The sequence below is a fragment of the Coregonus clupeaformis genome, unplaced genomic scaffold, assembly GCF_020615455.1.
Source record: "Coregonus clupeaformis isolate EN_2021a unplaced genomic scaffold, ASM2061545v1 scaf1466, whole genome shotgun sequence".
Lineage (NCBI taxonomy): Eukaryota > Metazoa > Chordata > Actinopteri > Salmoniformes > Salmonidae > Coregonus > Coregonus clupeaformis.
Window position 1 is genome coordinate 7,501 of NW_025534920.1, and position 20,722 is coordinate 28,222.

At 46.2% G+C, this 20,722-nt stretch overlaps 1 protein-coding gene across 1 annotated transcript in view; it reads right to left on the bottom strand.

Moving 5' to 3' along the window:
• The window catches only part of LOC121531457 (E3 SUMO-protein ligase PIAS1), a gene marked incomplete at its 3' end in the record, with an annotated part of 25,779 nt that extends 6,930 nt beyond the window's left edge, over window positions 1–18,849 (bottom strand). Inside the window, exons 1-7 of the mRNA XM_045218255.1 lie at window positions 18,542–18,849; window positions 16,797–17,262; window positions 15,221–15,305; window positions 14,653–14,700; window positions 14,105–14,195; window positions 10,789–10,923; window positions 134–239 (exon numbers count right to left, since the gene is read on the bottom strand). Coding sequence (XP_045074190.1) covers window positions 134–239; window positions 10,789–10,923; window positions 14,105–14,195; window positions 14,653–14,700; window positions 15,221–15,305; window positions 16,797–17,262; window positions 18,542–18,571 — 961 coding nt within the window. The remainder of the gene's footprint in view (window positions 1–133; window positions 240–10,788; window positions 10,924–14,104; window positions 14,196–14,652; window positions 14,701–15,220; window positions 15,306–16,796; window positions 17,263–18,541) is intronic.
• Window positions 18,850–20,722: the final 1,873 nt, after the last annotated feature.

The window sequence follows — 20,722 nt, forward strand, 5'->3', positions numbered from 1 at the left end:
GATCTGGGACCAGGCCCGGCAGCACCATCTAATAATCAGAGGGACACCTACTGAGAGCCAGCTCCTATGGCCATTAGGGACTTGGGTTTACAGTACCAACAGATGTGGGACCAGGCCCGGCGGCACCACCTACTGAGAGCTCTGGAGTGGTCTGGGTTCCGGATGCCTTTGGCCCGTAGTCTCTGCAGCAGGGTGGTGGATGTCTGCTGTCTCACCAGGTATACTGCCATGGAGAAACTCTGAGAGGAGAGAGACAACAGGACGGAGGTTATCACAATGAACCACGACATGAGAAACATGATTTAACCCTCACACTACTGACTGGGGAGGGGACATTTTGGGCTTTGGATTGAGAAAAAAATAAAATGCTCCCAAATACTCTGACCACCTGCCAATATGGCTGTTAAGAAGATAAATTCTACCAGCCAATGCCAAAATCTACCCCCCTGGTGAAGCGGGACCTGTATCAGTGATTTTGACCAGATAATCTGCAGAGATATAGCTCCCCATGTACTCGCCTAAGATTGTACTTTTCTATACCATGACTGTGTACAAAATCTGCTTATTTTTCTGCATATCAACAACAAACAAAAAAATCGGCTAATGGTACACAAACTCTGCCAATTTTATAAATACTTGATCAAAGTCAAATACAGAAGTCCGATTGACTTCACATTAGAGGATTTTTTTATTTTTTTCTTATTTTTTTTTATTTATTTATTTATTTCACCTTTATTTAACCAGGTAAGCCAGTTGAGAACAGGTTCTCATTTACAACTGCGACCTGGCCAAGATAAGGCAAAGTAGTGCAATAAAAAACAACACAGAGTTACATATGGGGTAAAAAAAACATAAAGTCAGAAATACAACAGAAAATATATATACAGTGTGTGCAAATGTAGCAAGTTATGGAGGTAAGGGAATAAATAGGCTATAGTGCAGAATAATTACAATAGTATTAACACTGGAATGCTAGATGTGCAAGAGATGATGTGCAAATAGAGATACTGGGGTGCAAAAGAGCAAAATAAATAACAATATAGGGATGAGGTAGTTGGGTGGGCTAATTTCAGATGGGCTGTGTACAGGTGCAGTGATCGGTAAGGTGCTCTGACAACTGATGCTTAAAGTTAGTGAGGGAGATAAGAGTCTCCAGCTTCAGAGATTTTTGCAATTCGTTCCAGTCATTGGCAGCAGAGAACTGGAAGGAATGGCGGCCAAAGGAGGTGTTGGCTTTGGGAATGACCAGTGAGATATACCTGCTGGAGCGCAGACTATGGGTGGGTGCTGCTATGGTGACCAATGAGCTAAGATAAGGCGGGGATTTGCCTAGCAGTGATTTATAGATGGCCTGGAGCCAGTGGGTTTGACGACGAACATGTAGTGAGGACCAGCCAACAAGAGCGTACAGGTCACAGTGGTGGGTAGTGTATGGGGCTTTGGAGACAAAACGGATGGCACTGTGATAGACTACATCCAATTTGCTGAGTAGAGTGTTGGAGGCTATTTTGTAAATGACATCGCCGAAGTCAAGGATCGGTAGGATAGTCAGTTTTACGAGGGCATGTTTGGCAGCATGAGTGAAGGAGGCTTTGTTGCGAAATAGGAAGCCGATTCTAGATTTAACTTTGGATTGGAGATTCTTTATGTGAGTCTGGAAGTTGAGTTTACAGTCTAACCAGACACCTAGATATTTGTAGTTGTCCACATACTCTAGGTCAGACCCGTCGAGAGTGGTGATTCTAGTCGGGTGGGCGGGTGCTAGCAGCGTTCGATTGAAAAGCATGCATTTAGTTTTACTAGTGTTTAAGAGCAGTTGAAGGCTACTGAAGGATTGTTGTATGGCATTGAAGCTCGTTTGGAGGTTTGTTAACACAGTGTCCAATGAAGGGCCAGATGTATACAAAATGGTGTCGTCTGCGTAGAGGTGGATCTGAGAGTCACCAGCAGCAAGAGCGACATCATTGATATACACGGGAGAAAAGTGTCGGCCCAAGAATTGAACCCTGTGGCACCCCCATAGAGACTGCCATAGGTCCAGACAACAGGCCCTCCGATTTGACACACTGAACTCTATCTGAGAAGTAGTTGGTGAACCAGGCGAGGCAGTCATTTGAGAAACCAAGGCTATTTAGTCTGCCAATAAGAATGCGGTGGTTGACAGAGTCGAAAGCCTTGGCCAGGTCGATGAAGACGGCTGCACAGTACTGTCTATTATCAATCGTGGTTATAATATCGTTTAGGACCTTGAGCGTGGCTGAAGTGCACCCGTGACCAGCTCGGAAACCGGATTGCATAGCGGAGAAGGTACGGTGGTATTCGAAATGGTCGATGATCTGTTTGTTAACTTGGCTTTCGAATACTTTCGAAAGGCAGGGCAGGATGGATATAGGTCTGTAGCAGTTTGGATCTAGAGTGTCACCCCCTTTGAAGAGGGGGATGACCGCGGCAGCTTTCCAATCTCTGGGGATCTCAGACGTTATGAAAGAGAGGTTGAACAGACTAGTAATAGGGGTTGCGACAATTTCGGCGGCTAGTTTTAGAAAGAAAGGGTCCAGATTGTCTAGCCCAGCTGATTTGTAGGGGTCCAGATTTTGCAGCGCTTTCAAAACATCAGCTGTCTGAATTTGTGTGAAGGAGAAGCGGGGGGGCATGGGCAAGTTGCAGCAGAGGGTGCAGAGTTGGTGGCCGGGTTAGTGGTAGCCAGATGGAAAGCATGGCCAGCTGTAGCAAAATGCTTGTTGAAATTCTCGATTATTGTAGATTTATCGGTGGTGATAGTGTTTCCTAGCCTCAGTGCAGTGGGCAGCTGGGAGGAAGTGCTCTTATTCTCCATGGACTTTACAGTGTCCCAAAACTTTTTGGAGTTAGTGCTACAGGATGCAAATTTCTGTTTGAAAAAGTTAGCCTTTGCTTTCCTGACTGCTTGTGTATATTGGTTCCTAACTTCCCTGAAAAGTTGCATATCGCGGGGCTATTTGATGCTAATGCTGTACGCCACAGGATGTTTTTGTGCTGGTCAAGGGCAGTCAAGTCTGAGGAGAACCAGGGGCTATATCGGTTCTTAGTTCTGTATTTTTGAATGGGGCATGTTTATTTAAGATTGAGAGGAAATTACTTTTAAGGAACAACCAGGCATCTTCTACTGACGGAATGAGATCTATATCCATCCAGGATACCTGGGCCAGGTCAATTAGGAAGGCCTCCTCGCTAAAGTGTTTTAGGGAGCGTTTGACAGTGATGAGGGGTGGTCGTTTGACCGCGGACCCGTTACGGACGCAGGCAATAAGGCAGTGATCGCTGAGATCCTGGTTGAAGACAGCTGAGGTGTATTTAGAGGGTATGTTAGTCAGGATGATATCTATGAGGGTACCCATGTTTAAGGATTTAGGGTTGTACCTGGTAGGTTCGTTGATAATTTGCGTGAGGTTGAGGGCATCTAGCTTAGATTGTAGGATGGCTGGGGTATTAAGCATATCCCAATTTAGGTCACCAAGCAGTACAAACTCAGAGGATAAATGGGGGGCAATCAATTCACATATGGTGTCCAGGGCACAGCTGGGGGCTGAGGGGGGTCTGTAGCAAGCGGCAACAGTGAGAGACTTATTTCTGGAAAGGTGGATTTTTAGAAGTAGAAGCTCAAACTGTTTGGGCACAGACCTGGATAGTATGATAGAGCTCTGCAGGCTATCTCTACAGTAGATTGCAACTCCACCCCCTTTGGCAGTTCTATCTAGACGGAAAATGTTATAGTTGGGGATGGAAATTTCAGAATTTTTGGTGGCCTTCCTGAGCCAGGATTCAGACACTGCTAGAACATCAGGGTTGGCAGAGTGTGCTAACGCAGTGAATAACTCAAACTTAGGAAGTAGACTTCTGATATTTATGTGCAAGAAACCAAGACTTTTGCGATTACAGAAGTCATCAAATGATAGCTCCTGGGGAGTAGGAGTGATACTGGGGGCTACAGGGCCTGGGTTAGCCTCTACATCACCAGAGGAACAGAGGAGGACTAGAATAAGGATACGGCTAAAGGCTTTAAGAACTGGTCTTCTAGTGCGTTGGGTACATAGAATAAAGGGGGGCAGATTTCGGGTGTTATAGAAAAGATTCAGGGCATTATGTACAGACAAGGATATGGAAGGATATGAGTAAAGTGGAGGTAAACCTAAGCGTTGGGTAACAATGAAAGAGATAGTATCTCTAGAGGCATCAATTGAGTCGGTCTCTGAGTGTATGGGGGGAGGGACAAAGGAGCTAACTAAGGCAGGTTTAGCTAGGCTGGGGGGTCTACAGTGATATAGTACAATTAGAAATAACCGAAACAACAATAAACTAACCATGTTTGGGCTGAGGCTAAACATAAACAGGATGTAGTACCGTAAAAAGGAACAGTCCAGCAGATATCAGCTGTATAGCTGAGTTATCATAAGGTCCGGTGGTGAAGCGCTAGTGAGTAAGAGGCCACGGATAGCGTGTGCTAGCGGGCCAGGGCTAGCAGATGGATGGAATCTTCGTGGTTAACGTCGTAACTAGCGTGTGCTACGTCCGTTTTGTTGTAGCCAGCTGGTAGAGTTAAAGGTCCAGTGATTCAGTGATTCCGGCGGAAAAACGGATATTTTCTGGGTCGATAACGCGCTGTGCAGACTGGCCGAATATCCGGTGATCAATGTCCAGTGATTAAAAATTAATCCCGCGGAAAAAAATCCAATATTCTGGGTGAAACTAAGGATGAATGGGGGCGGGCGGTATAACCTGTACCTTTCATTACCATCATTCATTATCTACCACGTTTGTTTGGTTACGGTCATTTCTGTTCATGCATTCAATATATTATTATTATTATTATTACAGTCTGACCGTTGTCATTGTAGGAGTGGACACGTTGTTTGCAGAGCGCAAAACCCAGGCTACACTTGTGAGGAAAACGTTTTGCTTTATTTCATTCCATTTACGAGTTTGGAGCGCTCCTGTCAACCTTGAGTAAGGACACGCACCTGATTACACATAGAAGTAGGATACCAGGCTACCTGGCTGCGGGCAAAGCTTAGAAATGTGCCCATTTGGAGATTGATACTATAAAAAAAACATACGCCTCAAACAGCATGAAAGGGGGAAAGAAATGTAATGCTCTGATCTGGTGGAAACGTCATAACCTACCTGATAACTTCTTATCCCTTACACAAATAGCCTACAGCTGTGTATCTCTGTCTGGAGCTCACTGGCACGGGAAATTCTCAGGGCCAAGATATTTAATACAATGTTGCAGGTTTGCTAGCACCAGCTTCAGGCTGGATCTCTCTGTACTTTGCTCTGTTCAACTTTCCCTCAATCCTGACTAGTCTCCCAGTCCCTGCCACTGAAAAACATCTCCACAGCATAATGCTGCCACCAACATGCTTCACTGTAGGGATGGTGCCAGGTTTCCTCCATACGTGACGCTTGGCATTCAGGCCAAAGAGTTCAATCTTAGTTTCATCAGACCAGAGAATCTTGTTTCTCATGGTCTGAGAGTCTTTAGGTGCCTTTTGGCAAACTCCAAGCGGGCTGTCATGTGCCTTTTACTGAGGAGTGGCTTCCGTCTGGCCACTCTACCATAAAGGCCTGATTGGTGGAGTGCTGCAGAGATGGTTGTCCTTCTGGAAGGTTCTCCCATTTCCACAGAAGAACTCTAGAGCTCTCTCACCTCCCTGACCAAGGCCCTTCTCTCCCGATTGCTCTGTTTGGCCGGGCGGCCAGCTATAGGAAGAGTCTTGGTGGTTCCAAACTTCTTCCATTTAAGAATGATGGAGGCCACTGTGTTCTTGGGGACCTTCAATGCTGCAGACATTTTTTGGTACCCTTCCCCAAATCTGTGCCTCGACACTCCTGTCTCGGAGCTCTACGGACAATTCCTTCGACCTCATGGCTTGGTTTTTGCTCTGACATGCACCGTCAACTGTGGGACGTTATATAGACAGATGTGTGCCTTTCCAAATCATATCCAATCAATTTAATTTACCACAGGTGGACTCCAATCAATTTGTAGAAACATCTCAAGGATGATCCATGGAAACAGGATGCACCCGAGATCAATTTCGAGTCTCATAGCAAAGGGTCTGAATACTTGGTCCTCTGTAGCTCAGCTGGTAGAGCACGGCGCTTGTAACGCCAAGGTAGTGGGTTCGAACCCCGGGACCACCCATACACAAAAAAATTATGCACGCATGACTGTAAGTCGCTTTGGATAAAAGCGTCTGCTAAATTATACTTATGTGAATAAGGTATCGTTTTCTATTTCTTATGAATTTGGAAAAAAAATCTAAAAACCTGTTTTCGCTTCGTCATTATGGAGGCACTGTGTGTAGATTGATGAGGGACATTTTAGAATAAGGCTGAAACGTAACAAAATGTGGAAAAAGGGAAGGGGTCTGAACGTACACAGTCCTGTATTGGTGTATTCTCAGAAAAATTGTTATTCTACGGGAAATGTATAATATAAATAAATAAATTATAAAATAAATATAAATACCTGAATCCTCCAATATTCTATAAGTGCAACTTGTTATGGTATTTGGGTTGTTTGACCTATTTGGTTTGAAGTGATGTGGGCAGGCTTTATTAAGCCCTCCCACTCCCATTGTTTCACTAGCAGCGATGACAATGCTGTGGGGTGAATAAAGAAAACTAAGCCATATGTTTGGTCATTGTCTTTCAGGATCAATGGACGAATCACTTTGTGTTTTAAAGTTACAGCGCCTTCAGAAAGTATTCACACTTGACTTATTCCACATTTTGTTGACTTACAGCCTGAATTCAAAAACGGATTTTTAAAAAATAATTATTTCCCCATCTACCCACAATACCCCATAATGACAAAGTGAAAACATGTTTTTAGAAATGTTTTCAAATGTATAGAAAATTACAAATGAAATTGTATTTACATATGTATTCACACCCCTTTGCTATGACACTCCAAATTGAGCTCAGGTGCATCAAATTTCCATTGATCATCCTTGAGATGTCACTACAACTTGATTGGAGTCCGCCTGTGGCCAATTCAATTGTTTGGACATGATTTAGAAAGAAACACACCTGTCTATATAAGGTCCCACAGTTGAAAGTGCATGTCAGAGCAAAAACCAAGCCATGAGGTCGAAGGAATTGTCCGTAGAGCTCCGAGACAGGATTGTGTCGAGGCCCAGATCTGGGGAAGGGTACCAAAACATCTACAGAGCAGGGACTACAGTGTACCAAGGAACCGTCCGTAGAGCTCCGAGATGATGAGGCATATATCTGGGAAAGGCTATAAAACTATTTCTAGATTGTTGAAAGTTTCCAAGAGCACATTGGGAAATTGAAACAAATATGACTCTGCCTAGAGCTGGCCGTCCGACCAAACTGAGCAACCGGGCAAGAAGGACCTTGGTCAGGGAGGTGACCAAGAACCCAATGGCCACTCTGACAGAGCTACAGAGTTCCTTGGCTGAGATGGGAGAACCTGCCAGAAGGACAACAGTCTCTACAGCACTTCACCAATCTGGCCTTTATTGGAGAGAGGCCAGACGGAAGCCACTCCTGAGAAAAAGGCACATGACAGAACGCCTGGAGTTGGCAAAAAGGCACATGACAGACTCAGAGCATAAGGCAAAAGATGATGTGATCTGATGAGACATTCAATTGAACTCTTTGGCATGAATACAAAGAGCTATGACTGGAGAAAACCAGGCACAGCTCATCACCCGTCTAACACCAACCCTACCGTGAAGCTTGGTGGTGGCAGCATCATGATATGGGGATGATTTTCAGCAGCAGGAACTAGGAGACTGATAAGGATAGAGGGAACAATGAATGGAGCCAAATACAGACAAATCCTTGATGAGAACCTGCTTCAGAGTGCAAACGACCTTAGGACTGGGGTGAAGATTTACGTTCCAACTGGAAAATGAACCCAAGCATACAGCCAAAGCAACACTGGAATGGCTTCAGAACAAGAATGGGAAAGTTCTTGTGTGGCCCAGCGAAAGCAGACTTGAATCTGTGGAAAGATTGCTGTTGACCGCCACTCCCCATCTAACTTAACAGAGCTTGACAAAATCTGCAAGGAAGAATGGGATAAAATCCCCAAATCCAGATGTGCAAACCTGATACAGACAAACCCAAGACGACTCAAAGCTGTAATCGCCGCCCAAATGTGCTTCTACAAAGTACTGACTCAGGGATGTGAATACTTATGTAAATGAGACATTTCTGTATTTCATTTTCAATAAATTTGCTAACATTTCTAAAAACATGTTTTCAATTTGTCATTATAGGTTATTGTGTGTAGATGGTTGAGAGAGAAAATCTAAAAACTTTTTTGAATTCAGGCTGTAACAACAAAATGTGGAATGTGGTCCTCTGTAGCTCAATTGGTAGAGCATGGCGCTTGTAACGCCAGGGTAGTGGGTTTGATCCCCGGGACCACCCATACGTAAAAATGTATGCACACATGACTAAGTCACTTTGGATAAAAGCGTCTGCTAAATGGCATATTATTATTATTATTATGAATACTTTCTGAAAGCACTAAGTATATTTCACATTTTGGTGTACCACCCCTTTAAATGGCAGCTGTTTTTTTATTCATAAATATGAGAATGTATATTTACTTTAAAAATACTGAAAACGAAATGATGCTACAATCAAATTATGGTAAATCAGCTTTTTAGTACTACTGTGGATTGTACTTTAGAGAAAAAGCTGCATATTGTTTAAGGTAAAGAACGTATATTTTTGTTTTGCAGAATACGCAAATTAACAGTTGGTATTCCATGCAATAGAATATAACAATTTATAATCCATGCAATGTGGAAATGTGCCTTTGGCTTCACAGTGGCAAATACCTAATAAATAAGATATCATGTTCTCTCATGCCACAGATTTCCTTTAACAGTCAGTCAGCCAGTCATCTTTAGGGAGGCTAAATTATGGGAACTTCCCAAAATTCCCAGGTTTTCTAAAAATCCTTGTTGGAGGATTCTGGATTCCCTGTTTATTCCCTTCTGACTCTACCAACCAGATTATTATTTTTTAAACCTGTGAATTTTGGGCAAGTTACCAGAATTGTATAACGCTAATCACCCTCCATTCCTTACCCTGCCTTTCTCCGAGGCCCATGACACCACGATAGATTCCTTACCCTGCCTATCTCTGAGATCCATGACACCACGATAGATTCCTTACCCTGCCTATCTCTGAGGTCCATGACAGCACAATATATTCCTTACCCTGCCTATCTCTGAGATCCATGACAGCACAATATATTCCTTACCCTGCCTATCTCTGAGGCCCATGACACCACAATATATTCCTTACCCTGCCTATCTCTGAGATCCATGACAGCACAATATATTCCTTACCCTGCCTATCTCTGAGATCCATGACAGCACAATATATTCCTTACCCTGCCTATCTCTGAGGCCCATGACACCACAATATATTCCTTACCCTGCCTATCTCTGAGATCCATGACACCACGATAGATTCCTTACCCTGCCTATCTCTGAGATCCATGACAGCACAATATATTCCTTACCCTGCCTATCTCTGAGGCCCATGACACCACGATAGATTCCTTACCCTGCCTTTCTCTGAGGCCCATGACACCACGATAGATTCCTTACCCTGCCTATCTCTGAGGTCCATGACACCACAATATATTCCTTACCCTGCCTATCTCTGAGGCCCATGACACCACGATAGATTCCTTACCCTGCCTTTCTCTGAGGCCCATGACACCACGATAGATTCCTTACCCTGCCTATCTCTGAGGTCCATGACACCACAATATATTCCTTACCCTGCCTATCTCTGAGGTCCATGACACCACAATATATTCCTTACCCTGCCTATCTCTGAGGTCCATGACACCACGATAGATTCCTTACCCTGCCTATCTCTGAGGTCCATGACACCACGATATATTCCTTACCCTGCCTTTCTCCGAGGCCCATGACACCACAATATATTCCTTACCCTGCCTTTCTCCGAGGCCCATGACACCACGATATATTCCTTACCCTGCCTATCTCTGAGGTCCATGACACCACAATATATTCCTTACCCTGCCTTTCTCCGAGGCCCATGACACCACAATATATACCTTACCCTGCCTATCTCTGAGGTCCATGACACCACGATATATTCCTTACCCTGCCTTTCTCCGAGGCCCATGACACCACAATATATTCCTTACCCTGCCTTTCTCCGAGGCCCATGACACCACGATATATTCCTTACCCTGCCTATCTCTGAGGTCCATGACACCACAATATATTCCTTACCCTGCCTTTCTCCGAGGCCCATGACACCACAATATATACCTTACCCTGCCTATCTCCGAGGTCCATGACACCACAATAGATTCCTTACCCTGCCTATCTCTGAGGTCCATGACACCACGATATATTCCTTACCCTGCCTATCTCCGAGGTCCATGACACCACAATAGATTCCTTACCCTGCCTATCTCCGAGGTCCATGACACCACAATAGATTCCTTACCCTGCCTATCTCCGAGGTCCATGACACCACAATAGATTCCTTACCCTGCCTATCTCTGAGGTCCATGACACCACGATATATTCCTTACCCTGCCTATCTCTGAGGTCCATGACACCACGATATATTCCTTACCCTGCCTATCTCTGAGGTCCATGACACCACAATATATACCTTACCCTGCCTATCTCCGAGGTCCATGACACCACAATAGATTCCTTACCCTGCCTATCTCTGAGGTCCATGACACCACGATATATTCCTTACCCTGCCTATCTCTGAGGTCCATGACACCACGATAGTGTTGGGCACTGTGGTGGACAGTCTGACCAGTGACGTGATGTTGATGGGGCGACTCGGCCGTTTGGGTTCCACTCCGTTTTTGGTTGGAGGAAGGTAGCCCTGAGGAGGAAGAGGAGACAACAGGGTCAATGTCAGTTGGTTTGAGTTGGCGCTAGCAACTCCAAGGTTGTGGGTTCAATTCTCGAAGGGATCACAAGCATACAAAGAATGTATGTACTCTAAAGCCCTTTGGATAAGAGCGTATGCAGTTCTAACAGTGATATATACAGCGCATTCAGAAAGTATTCAGAACCCTTTCCCTTATTTTGTTACGTTACAGCCTTATTCTAAAATTGATTTTTAAAACCCTCTTCAATCTAGACACAATACCAAATAATGACAAAGCAAAAACAGGTTTTTAGAAATGTTTGCTAATGTATTAAAAATAAAATCACACAAATATACCTTATTTAAATAAGTATTCAGACCCTTTGCTATGAGACTCGAAATTGAGCTCAGGTGCATCCTGTTTCCATTGATCATCCTTGTTTCTACAACTTGATTGGAGTCCACCTGTGGTAAAGTCAATTGATTGGACATGATTTGGAAAGGCACACACCTGTCTATATAAGGTCCCACAGTTAACAGTGCATATCAGAGCAAAAACCAAGCTATGAGGTCGAAGGAATTGTCCGTAGAGCTCAGAGACAGGATTGTGTCAAGGCACAGATCTGGGGAAGGGTACCAAAACATTTCTGCAGCATTGAAGGTCCCCAAGGACACAGTGGCCTCCATCATTCCTAAATGGAAGAAGTTTGGAACCACCAAGACTATTCCTAGAGCTGGCCGCCCGGCCAAACTGAGCAATCAGGGGAGAAGGGCCTTGGTCAGGGAGGTGACCAAGAACCTGATGGTCACTCTGACAGAGCTCTAGAGTTCCTCTATGGAGATGGGAGAAACTTCCAGAAGGACAACCATCTCTGCAGCACTCCACCAATCAGGCCATTATGGTAGAGTGGCCAGACGGAAACCACTCCTCAGTAAAAGGCACATGACAGCCCGCTTGGATTTTGCCAAAAGGCAACTTAAGGATTCTCAGACCATGAGAAACAAGATTCTCTGGTCTGATGAAACCAAGATTGAACTCTTTGGCCTGAATGCCAAGCGTCACGTATGGAGGAAACCTGGCACCATCCCTACAGTGAAGCATGGTGGTGGCAGCATCATGCTGTGGGGATGTTTTTCAGCAGCAGGGACTGGGAGACTAGTCAGGATCGAGGGAAAGATTAACGGAGCAAAGTACAGAGAGATCCTTGACGAAAACCTGCTCCAGAGCGCTCAGGACCTCAGACTGGGGCGAAGGTTCACCTTCCAACAGGACAATGACCCTAAGCACAAAGCCAAGACAACGCAGGAGTGGCTTCGGGACAAGTCTCTGAATGTCCTTGAGTGTCCCAGCCAGAGCCCGGACTTGAACCCGATCGAACATCTCTGGAGAGACCTGAAAATAGCTGTGCAGCGACGCTCCCCATCCAACCTGACAGAGCTTGAGAGGATCTGCAGAGAAGAATGGGAGAAACTCCCCAAATACAGGTGTGCCAAGCTTGTAGCGTCATACCCAAGAAGACTTGAGGCTGTAATCGCTGCCAAAGGTGCTTCAACAAAGTACTGAGTAAAGGCTCTGAATACTTACGTAAATGTGATATTTACGGGTTTTTATTTGTTCATAAATGTGCAAACATTTCTAAAAAAACAAGTTTTCACTTCGTCATTATGGGGTGTTGTGTGTAGATTGATGAGGGGGAAAAAAACTATTTAATCATAATTTTAGAATAAAGCTGTAACGTAACAACATGTGGAAAAGGTCAAGGGGTCTGAATACTTTCCGAATGGACTGTATATTACATTAGTACATTTTACTTGAGTATTTCTTAATGCAGTGTTTCCCATTCCTGGTCCTGGGGACCTAAAGGGGTGCATCCTGGTCCTGGGGACCTAAAGGGGTGCATTCTGGTCCTGGGGACCTAAAGGGGTGCATCCTGGTCCTGGGGACCTAAAGGGGTGCATCCTGGCCCTGGGGACCTAAAGGGGTGCATCCTGGTCCTGGGGACCTAAAGGGGTGCATCCTGGTCCTGGGGACCTAAAGGGGTGCATCCTGGTCCTGGGGACCTAAAGGGGTGCATCCTGGTCCTGGGGACGTAAAGGGGTGCATCCTGGTCCTGGGGACCTAAAGGGGGTGCATCCTGGTCCTGGGGACCTAAAGGGGTGCATCCTGGCCCTGGGGACCTAAAGGGGTGCATCCTGGTCCTGGGGACCTAAAGGGTGCATCCTGGTCCTGGGGACCTAAAGGGGTGCATCCTGGTCCTTGGGACCTAAAGGGGTGCATCCTGGTCCTGGGGACCTAAAGGGGTGCATCCTGGTCCTGGGGACCTAAAGGGGTGCATCCTGGTCCTGGGGACCTAAAGGGGTGCATCCTGGTCCTGGGGACCTAAAGGGGTGCATCCTGGCCCTGGGGACCTAAAGGGGTGCATCCTGGTCCTGGGGACCTAAAGGGGTGCATCCTGGTCCTGGGGACCTAAAGGGGTGCATCCTGGTCCTGGGGACCTAGGGGGTGCATCCTGGTCCTGGGGACCTAAAGGGGGTGCATCCTGGTCCTGGGGACCTAAGGGGTGCATCCTGGTCCCTGGGACCCAAAGGGGTGCGTCCTGGGCCTGGGGACCTAAAGGGGTGCATCCTGGTCCTGGGGACCTAAAGGGGTGCATCCTGGTCCTGGGGACCTAAAGGGGTGCATCCTGGTCCTGGGGACCTAAAGACTAGCACTAACACACCTGACTCAACTAACGGTTTGATGAGGAGTTGATTAGTGAAATCAGGTGGGTAGTTCCAGGGCAAAAACAACAATGTGCACCCCTTTAGGTCCCCAGGACCAGGATGCACCCCTTTAGGTCCCCAGGACCAGGATGCACCCCTTTAGGTCCCCAGGACCAGGATGCACCCCTTTAGGTCCCCAGGGCCAGGATGCACCCCTTTAGGTCCCCAGGACCAGGATGCACCCTTTAGGTCCCCAGACCAGGATGCACCCCCTTTAGGTCCCCAGGACCAGGATGCACCCCTTTAGGTCCCCAGGACCAGGATGCACCCCTTTAGGTCCCCAGGACCAGGATGCACCCCTTTAGGTCCCCAGGACCAGGATGCACCCCTTTAGGTCCCCAGGACCAGGATGCACCCCTTTAGGTCCCCAGGACCAGGAAAAACTGGCTTAATGTGTGGTAGTTAACAGTCTGCTGTCAGACAGACTCACCGGGAGGTTGCAGGGCTTGTTGTTAACTTTCACACACAGGTTGGATGGGAAATGATCCTCCTGGGGACAGCTCGTCTCTGATAAACAAAACCTGGGAGAGAACATACAGAGATCAATAACCAATACCAGAGATCAATAACCAATACCAAAGATCAATATGAATGGCACAAATCCAATAACCAATTCAAAATGACAGACCCAGTAATAGACAATAGTCAGTCAGTAGTCATATTGACTACCTAGATGAGCCTCCATCTCATAAAGACGTTTAGTAGCGCAGGCATTTCTCAACTTTACTTAGTGAATACAAGTCATACAGTGAATACAAGTCATACAGTGAATACAAGTCATACAGTGAATACAAGTCATACAGTGAATACAAGTCCTACAGTGAATACAAGTCATACTGTGAACACAAGTCATAAAGTGAATACAAGTCATACAGTGAATGCAAGTCATAAAGTGAATACAAGTCATAAAGTGAATACAAGTCCTACAGTGAATAGAGATGAAATACAGAACAGGCTAGAACACCACAGGATCCTTACCTTAACTGAACCTGGACCGCAAAGTCACACTTGGTCCCAGAGATGTCCCTATAGATAGATAGATAGACAGGACAGGACAGGACAGACAGACAGACAGACAGACAGGAGGTTTAGGTGAGAAGTCAAGCAAGGAGCAGTGAGCAAAATAAACATAACTTTCAAGTAGACGGGAAGGTATTATACCATTATCCAATGCATGTTTCAAATACTGCAACTCGCAATTGCCTCACGTGGATCGATTTGCAGTTTATAAACTGTATTTTTTCCATGTCTATGTTCCTTTGCATAACGAACATTACGCCTAGTGCGAATATGAATTGAAACGTCACATCCTGTTTCTGAGGGAGATATCGTAAAGACAGACATGCTCAGTGGTTCTGTGTGTTTTATTGGTTTAGATAGGGGCATCATGTACAGCAGTCAGTCCTTAGTTATTCTCTCCCCTCCACCTCCCCTCCCCTCTCCACCCCTCCCCTTCTCCCCCTCTACTCTCCTCCCCTCCCCTCCCCTCTCCACCCCTCCCCTTCTCCCCCTCTACTCTCCTCCCCTCTCCTCCCCTCAGTCTTACATGGAGCTGCTGATCTGCTGGACCTGCTGAGGTGTCAATGCAAAGGCATAACACGTCTCCTGAAACCGCTGACTGTTGTCTGAGGCTGGGGACAAAAGAACACAAAGAGAGGATGAATAGTCACCATACCCCGCTCAACAAGACAGACAACGACAGGATGAATAGTCACCATACCCCGCTCAACAAGACAGACAACGACAGGATGAATAGTCACCATACCCCGCTCAACAAGACAGACAACGACAGGATGAATAGTCACCATACCCCGCTCAACAAGACAGACAACGACAGGATGAATAGTCACCATACCCCGCTCAACAAGACAGACAACGACAGGATGAATAGTCACCATACCCCGCTCAACAAGACAGACAACGACAGGATGAATAGTCACCATACCCCGCTCAACAAGACAGACAACGACAGGATGAATAGTCACCATACCCCGCTCAACAAGACAGACAACGACAGGATGAATAGTCACCATACCCCGCTCAACAAGACAGACAACGACAGGATGAATAGTCACCATACCCCGCTCAACAAGACAGACAACGACAGGATGAATAGTCACCATACCCCGCTCAACAAGACAGACAACGACAGGATGAATAGTCACCATACCCCGCTCAACAAGACAGACAACGACAGGATGAATAGTCACCATACCCCGCTCAACAAGACAGACAACGACAGGATGAATAGTCACCATACCCCGCTCAACAAGACAGACAACGACAGGATGAATAGTCACCATACCCCGCTCAACAAGACAGACAACGACAGGATGAATAGTCACCATACCCCGCTCAACAAGACAGACAACGACAGGATGAATAGTCACCATACCCCGCTCAACAAGACAGACAACGAAAGGATGAATAGTCACCATACCACGCTCAACAAGACAGACAACGACAGGATGAATAGTCACCATACCCCGCTCAACAAGACAGACAACGACAGGATGAATAGTCACCATACCCCGCTCAACAAGACAGACAACGACAGGATGAATAGTCACCATACCCCGCTCAACAAGACAGACAACGACAGGATGAATAGTCACCATACCCCGCTCAACAAGACAGACAACGACAGGATGAATAGTCACCATACCCCGCTCAACAAGACAGACAACGACAGGATGAATAGTCACCATACCCCGCTCAACAAGACAGACAACGACATTACAATTCTCATGTGGGTTCACGAGAAGCACATTTAGAAGTACATCCACTAACTTGCAGGTGCAGAGTGCAAAAGGTAAAGTGATTAAAGAAAGATACTGTTGAATTCTATCACAGACTGTGTGGATAATCCACCTTCTTCCATGAGAAGCCAACCCTGTGATGGCCTAACTAACAGACAGACATCCATGAGAAGCCAACCCTGTGATGGCCTAACTAACAGACAGACATCCATGAGAAGCCAACCCTGTGATGGCCTAACTAACAGACAGACATCCATGAGAAGCCAACCCTGTGATGGCCTAACTAACAGACAGACATCCATGAGAAGCCAACCCTGTGATGGCCTAACTAACAGACAGACATCCATGCACCAGACTACTCACCCAGGCTGGTGGGTTTGATGAGCTCATCCAGCATGTCGTAAAAGGGAAGTCTCTGCAGCTTGACGTCAGGGTGTACGGGGTGCAGGGTGGAGGTAAGTCTCTGCAGCTTGACGTCAGAGTGTACGGGGTGCAGGGAGGAGGGAAGGTGGGGCAGGCCCAGCTCGTGTTTGGGCCCCAGGAGGGAGAGGGGCGAGGGGGACCCGTGGCTGTCAAACCCCAGCGAGGTGAGGCCTCCAGGCAGGGTGGAGTGGACACTGGGCAGGGCCAGGTCCACCGGAGACACCATCTTGGTGGGGAAGCGGCGTCTGTAGAGCTCCTTCACCTTCATCTGGATAGCGGGGCTGCAGCCGGCCTTGAGGAGGTGTAGGGCTTTGGCCAGCAGTTCGTGTTTGCGGCCGTGCTTGTTGCGTCCTGCGTAGCCTAGTAACACTTGTAGCTCTGAAACACGAAGGCTCATCACCATTTGCTTTGGAAGAGGAAAAGGAGCGTCAGTATTATTACCAGAGCAACATGCTGCCATTAAACTCCGGCTTTGTCTCACTGCAAAGCTACATTTTGGGGAACACAACTTGTGTGAGTAAACGGACAATCAACCGGTATTTTACAACTTATGAAACAGTCAATTATGTTGTGATGGCCAAGTGTGTTTATTTTACCACCGACAGCTAGGCTGGCAGGCTACTTGCTCTAGACGTCTCAGGGCAAGCAGGCTTCATGAGAGAACTACATCAGAACACTGAAGGGATATGGGACTTAATTTAACAAGACACGGAGTAGCAGAGACAGCTTGTGAAGAAGGATGCAGGCCAGACTTATAATAATAATAATAATATGCCATTTAGCAGACGCTTTTATTTTTTTTGTGTATGGGTGGTCCCGGGGATCGAACCCACTACCTTGGCGTTACAAGCGCCGTGCTCTACCAGCTGAGCTACAGAGGACTTCTCTCCAGAGACCAGAGTAGGCCAGACTCCAGAGACCAGAGTAGGCCAGAATCCAGACTCCAGAGCAGGCCAGACTCCAGAGCAGGCCAGACTCCAGAACAGGCCAGACTCCAGAGCAGGCCAGACTCCAGAGCAGGCCAGACTCCAGAGCAGGCCAGACTCCAGAGCAGGCCAGACTCCAGAGCAGGCCAGACTCCAGAGCAGGCCAGACTCCAGAGCAGGCCAGACTCCAGAGCAGGCCAGACTCCAGAGCAGGCCAGACTCCAGAGCAGGCCAGACTCCAGAGCAGGCCAGACTCCAGAGCAGGCCAGACTCCAGAACAGGCCAGACTCCAGAGCAGGCCAGACAGAGACCAGGGCCCGTACTCATAAAGCGTCTCAGAGTAGGAGTGGTGATCTAGGATCAGGTCCCTCCTGTCTGTATCATTTTAATCATTATGATTCGAAAAGGCAAAACTGATCCTAGATCAGGACTCCTACTCTAAGATGCTTTATCGATAGATTTATTCTGAGGTGATCGGAGGACATGGGTCTCTCCTCTACACAAACTACAACCAGAACATAGCCTTCACTTGACAAAACAGCAGTCATTCCACCTCAAAAAGCACAAGAAAGCAGATTGACACCCACCATCTCAGATTGTTCTGAAATCGTTTCTGTAGTTAAAAACAGATAAGATTAGCATTCCTGAGACATTATTTTGTTGAAATATAATTTGATCTCTGAGAAATTAAGCTAAATGATTGCACTCAAATTGGCCATTTTAATTTACAGGATAATCTTCAATAAATATAGTACTTACCATCCGCTTGACCACACAATTTATTTTCATCGTGAGCAAAAGCTATTGGTTTTCTACCCAAAGTTGCAAAGAAAATGTTGTGATCCACACAAGAGACCATCAAAAATTGATAAAAGGGTGTGGTTATGACAGTAGCAGGAACAGCGGCATCTAGTGGGCAAAACGTGGTACTTTCACACTCATTTATGGTAAAGAATGAAAGCAACTTCAATGGCTAATGTCTCTGAACAGGGGAAGAAAACCATCACCAGACTCACAGGGAATACATCACAAAGGATGAAGAAGCAATACTCCAAGCTGCAGTTCTATACTACTTGTCAGGCATAGAGTTGTTGGGGTGGGGGTCTGTGGGTGGGGGTCTGTGGGTGGGGGTCTGTGGGTGGCTATTGATCTGCTGTATACTGGTTGTTGGGGTGGGGGTCTGTGGGTGGCTATTGATCTGCTGTATACTGGTTGTTGGGGTGGGGGTCTGTGGGTGGCTATTGATCTGCTGTATACTGGTTGTTGGGGTGGGGGGTCTGTGGGTGGCTATTGATCTGCTGTATACTGGTTGTTGGGGTGGGGGTCTGTGGGTGGCTATTGATCTGCTGTATACTGGTTGTTGGGGTGGGGGGTCTGTGGGTGGCTATTGATCTGCTGTATACTGGTTGTTGGGGTGGGGGGTCTGTGGGTGGCTATTGATCTGCTGTATACTGGTTGTTGGGGTGGGGGTCTGTGGGTGGCTATTGATCTGCTGTATACTGGTTGTTGGGGTGGGGGTCTGTGGGTGGCTATTGATCTGCTGTATACTGGTTGTTGGGGTGGGGGTCTGTGGGTGGCTATTGATCTGCTGTATACTGGTTGTTGGGGTGGGGGTCTGTGGGTGGCTATTGATCATTTTATTGGATTCCTCATGTCTTACTCATTGTTAGGAAGAATTATGGTCAAAATCAGATGTTAAGTACTATATTTTTTGAAGATTATATGAATCCTATAAATTAAAATGGCCAATTTGGGTGCAATCAATTAGCTTAATTTCTAAGAGATCAAATTATATTTCAACAAAATAATGTTTCTGGAATGCTAATATTATGTTTCTAACTACAGAAACAATTTCAGAACAATCCGAGATGGTGGGTGACATGGCTTGGAAGTGAAAGACATGGAAAGAGAAGTGCTGTGGTAGCCTACAAACTGAATAAATGGCCATATCAGCAGCTTTAGCCTACAGTGGAGGTCTTAGCTAAACTGTCTACTTAGTAGGCTACTCATGCTGGACAGTGGACACCCATTCAGCATTAACAGTCACCAAAAGAGAGGAAAAAGCTTGTTTGCCTAAAACATTTGTATTTTTCAAAGTGAATTAAATGGTGTATCCATCTTTAGAAAGGAGAGAAGATCTGACTCTGCGGTAAAGGGGGAGGGAAATAATATCTCTACCATTTCATTTTTGTAGAAAACTCTGTGAGGAAGCTTCAAAAAGAGATCAGATTCTCCACACAGCCCCTGACGAACTACAGATGGGTGAGATTACAGGGAAGCATAGCGGATAGGTAGCCAACCCCAAAAACGAACATCACCTAATAATTATACATCATCAACAGAGACATGCAATCGTTTTTTTCCTCAGCCTTCACACATCCTAGAACGGTACCTTACATCGCATTAAATATCAAGGCATATCTCCTTGGCTCACAACTACTCGTTTCAGTTTCGTTATAGCGTTACATTAAAATAGGTTGGTGGTAACTGTCATCACTCACAAACACCAAATCATTACAGGTGTGTTTACAGACGCATCTGGGCTATTTGGTTTCACTGTACAGGCAAAAGCACGGAGGGTGCTTCTGATCACACATAAGACTAGCCTACTAGTTCTGTCTTTGTTGTCACTCCGTAATTTATATTTCACACAATTAAAGTAACAGGTTGATAAGCGGCCTCGGGACAGAGGCTCAGAGTTTCTATTAGTGTCAGTAATGTAACGTTTGACGTTGGAAGTTACCTGATACCCTTGCCATCTTCAACCTAGACTTCAGCTAAAAAGCAAACGTCGAATTCGAATGGGCACATTCTGAAAAACAGTTTACTAGCTAAATGTTTTGGCTAAAATATCTCGTTGGCTAGCTATGGCTAGCCGTGGTAGCTAACGTTACTCTAGTTAGCTAGCTAGTCACTTTTTGACACCACCCACCTGTAGTG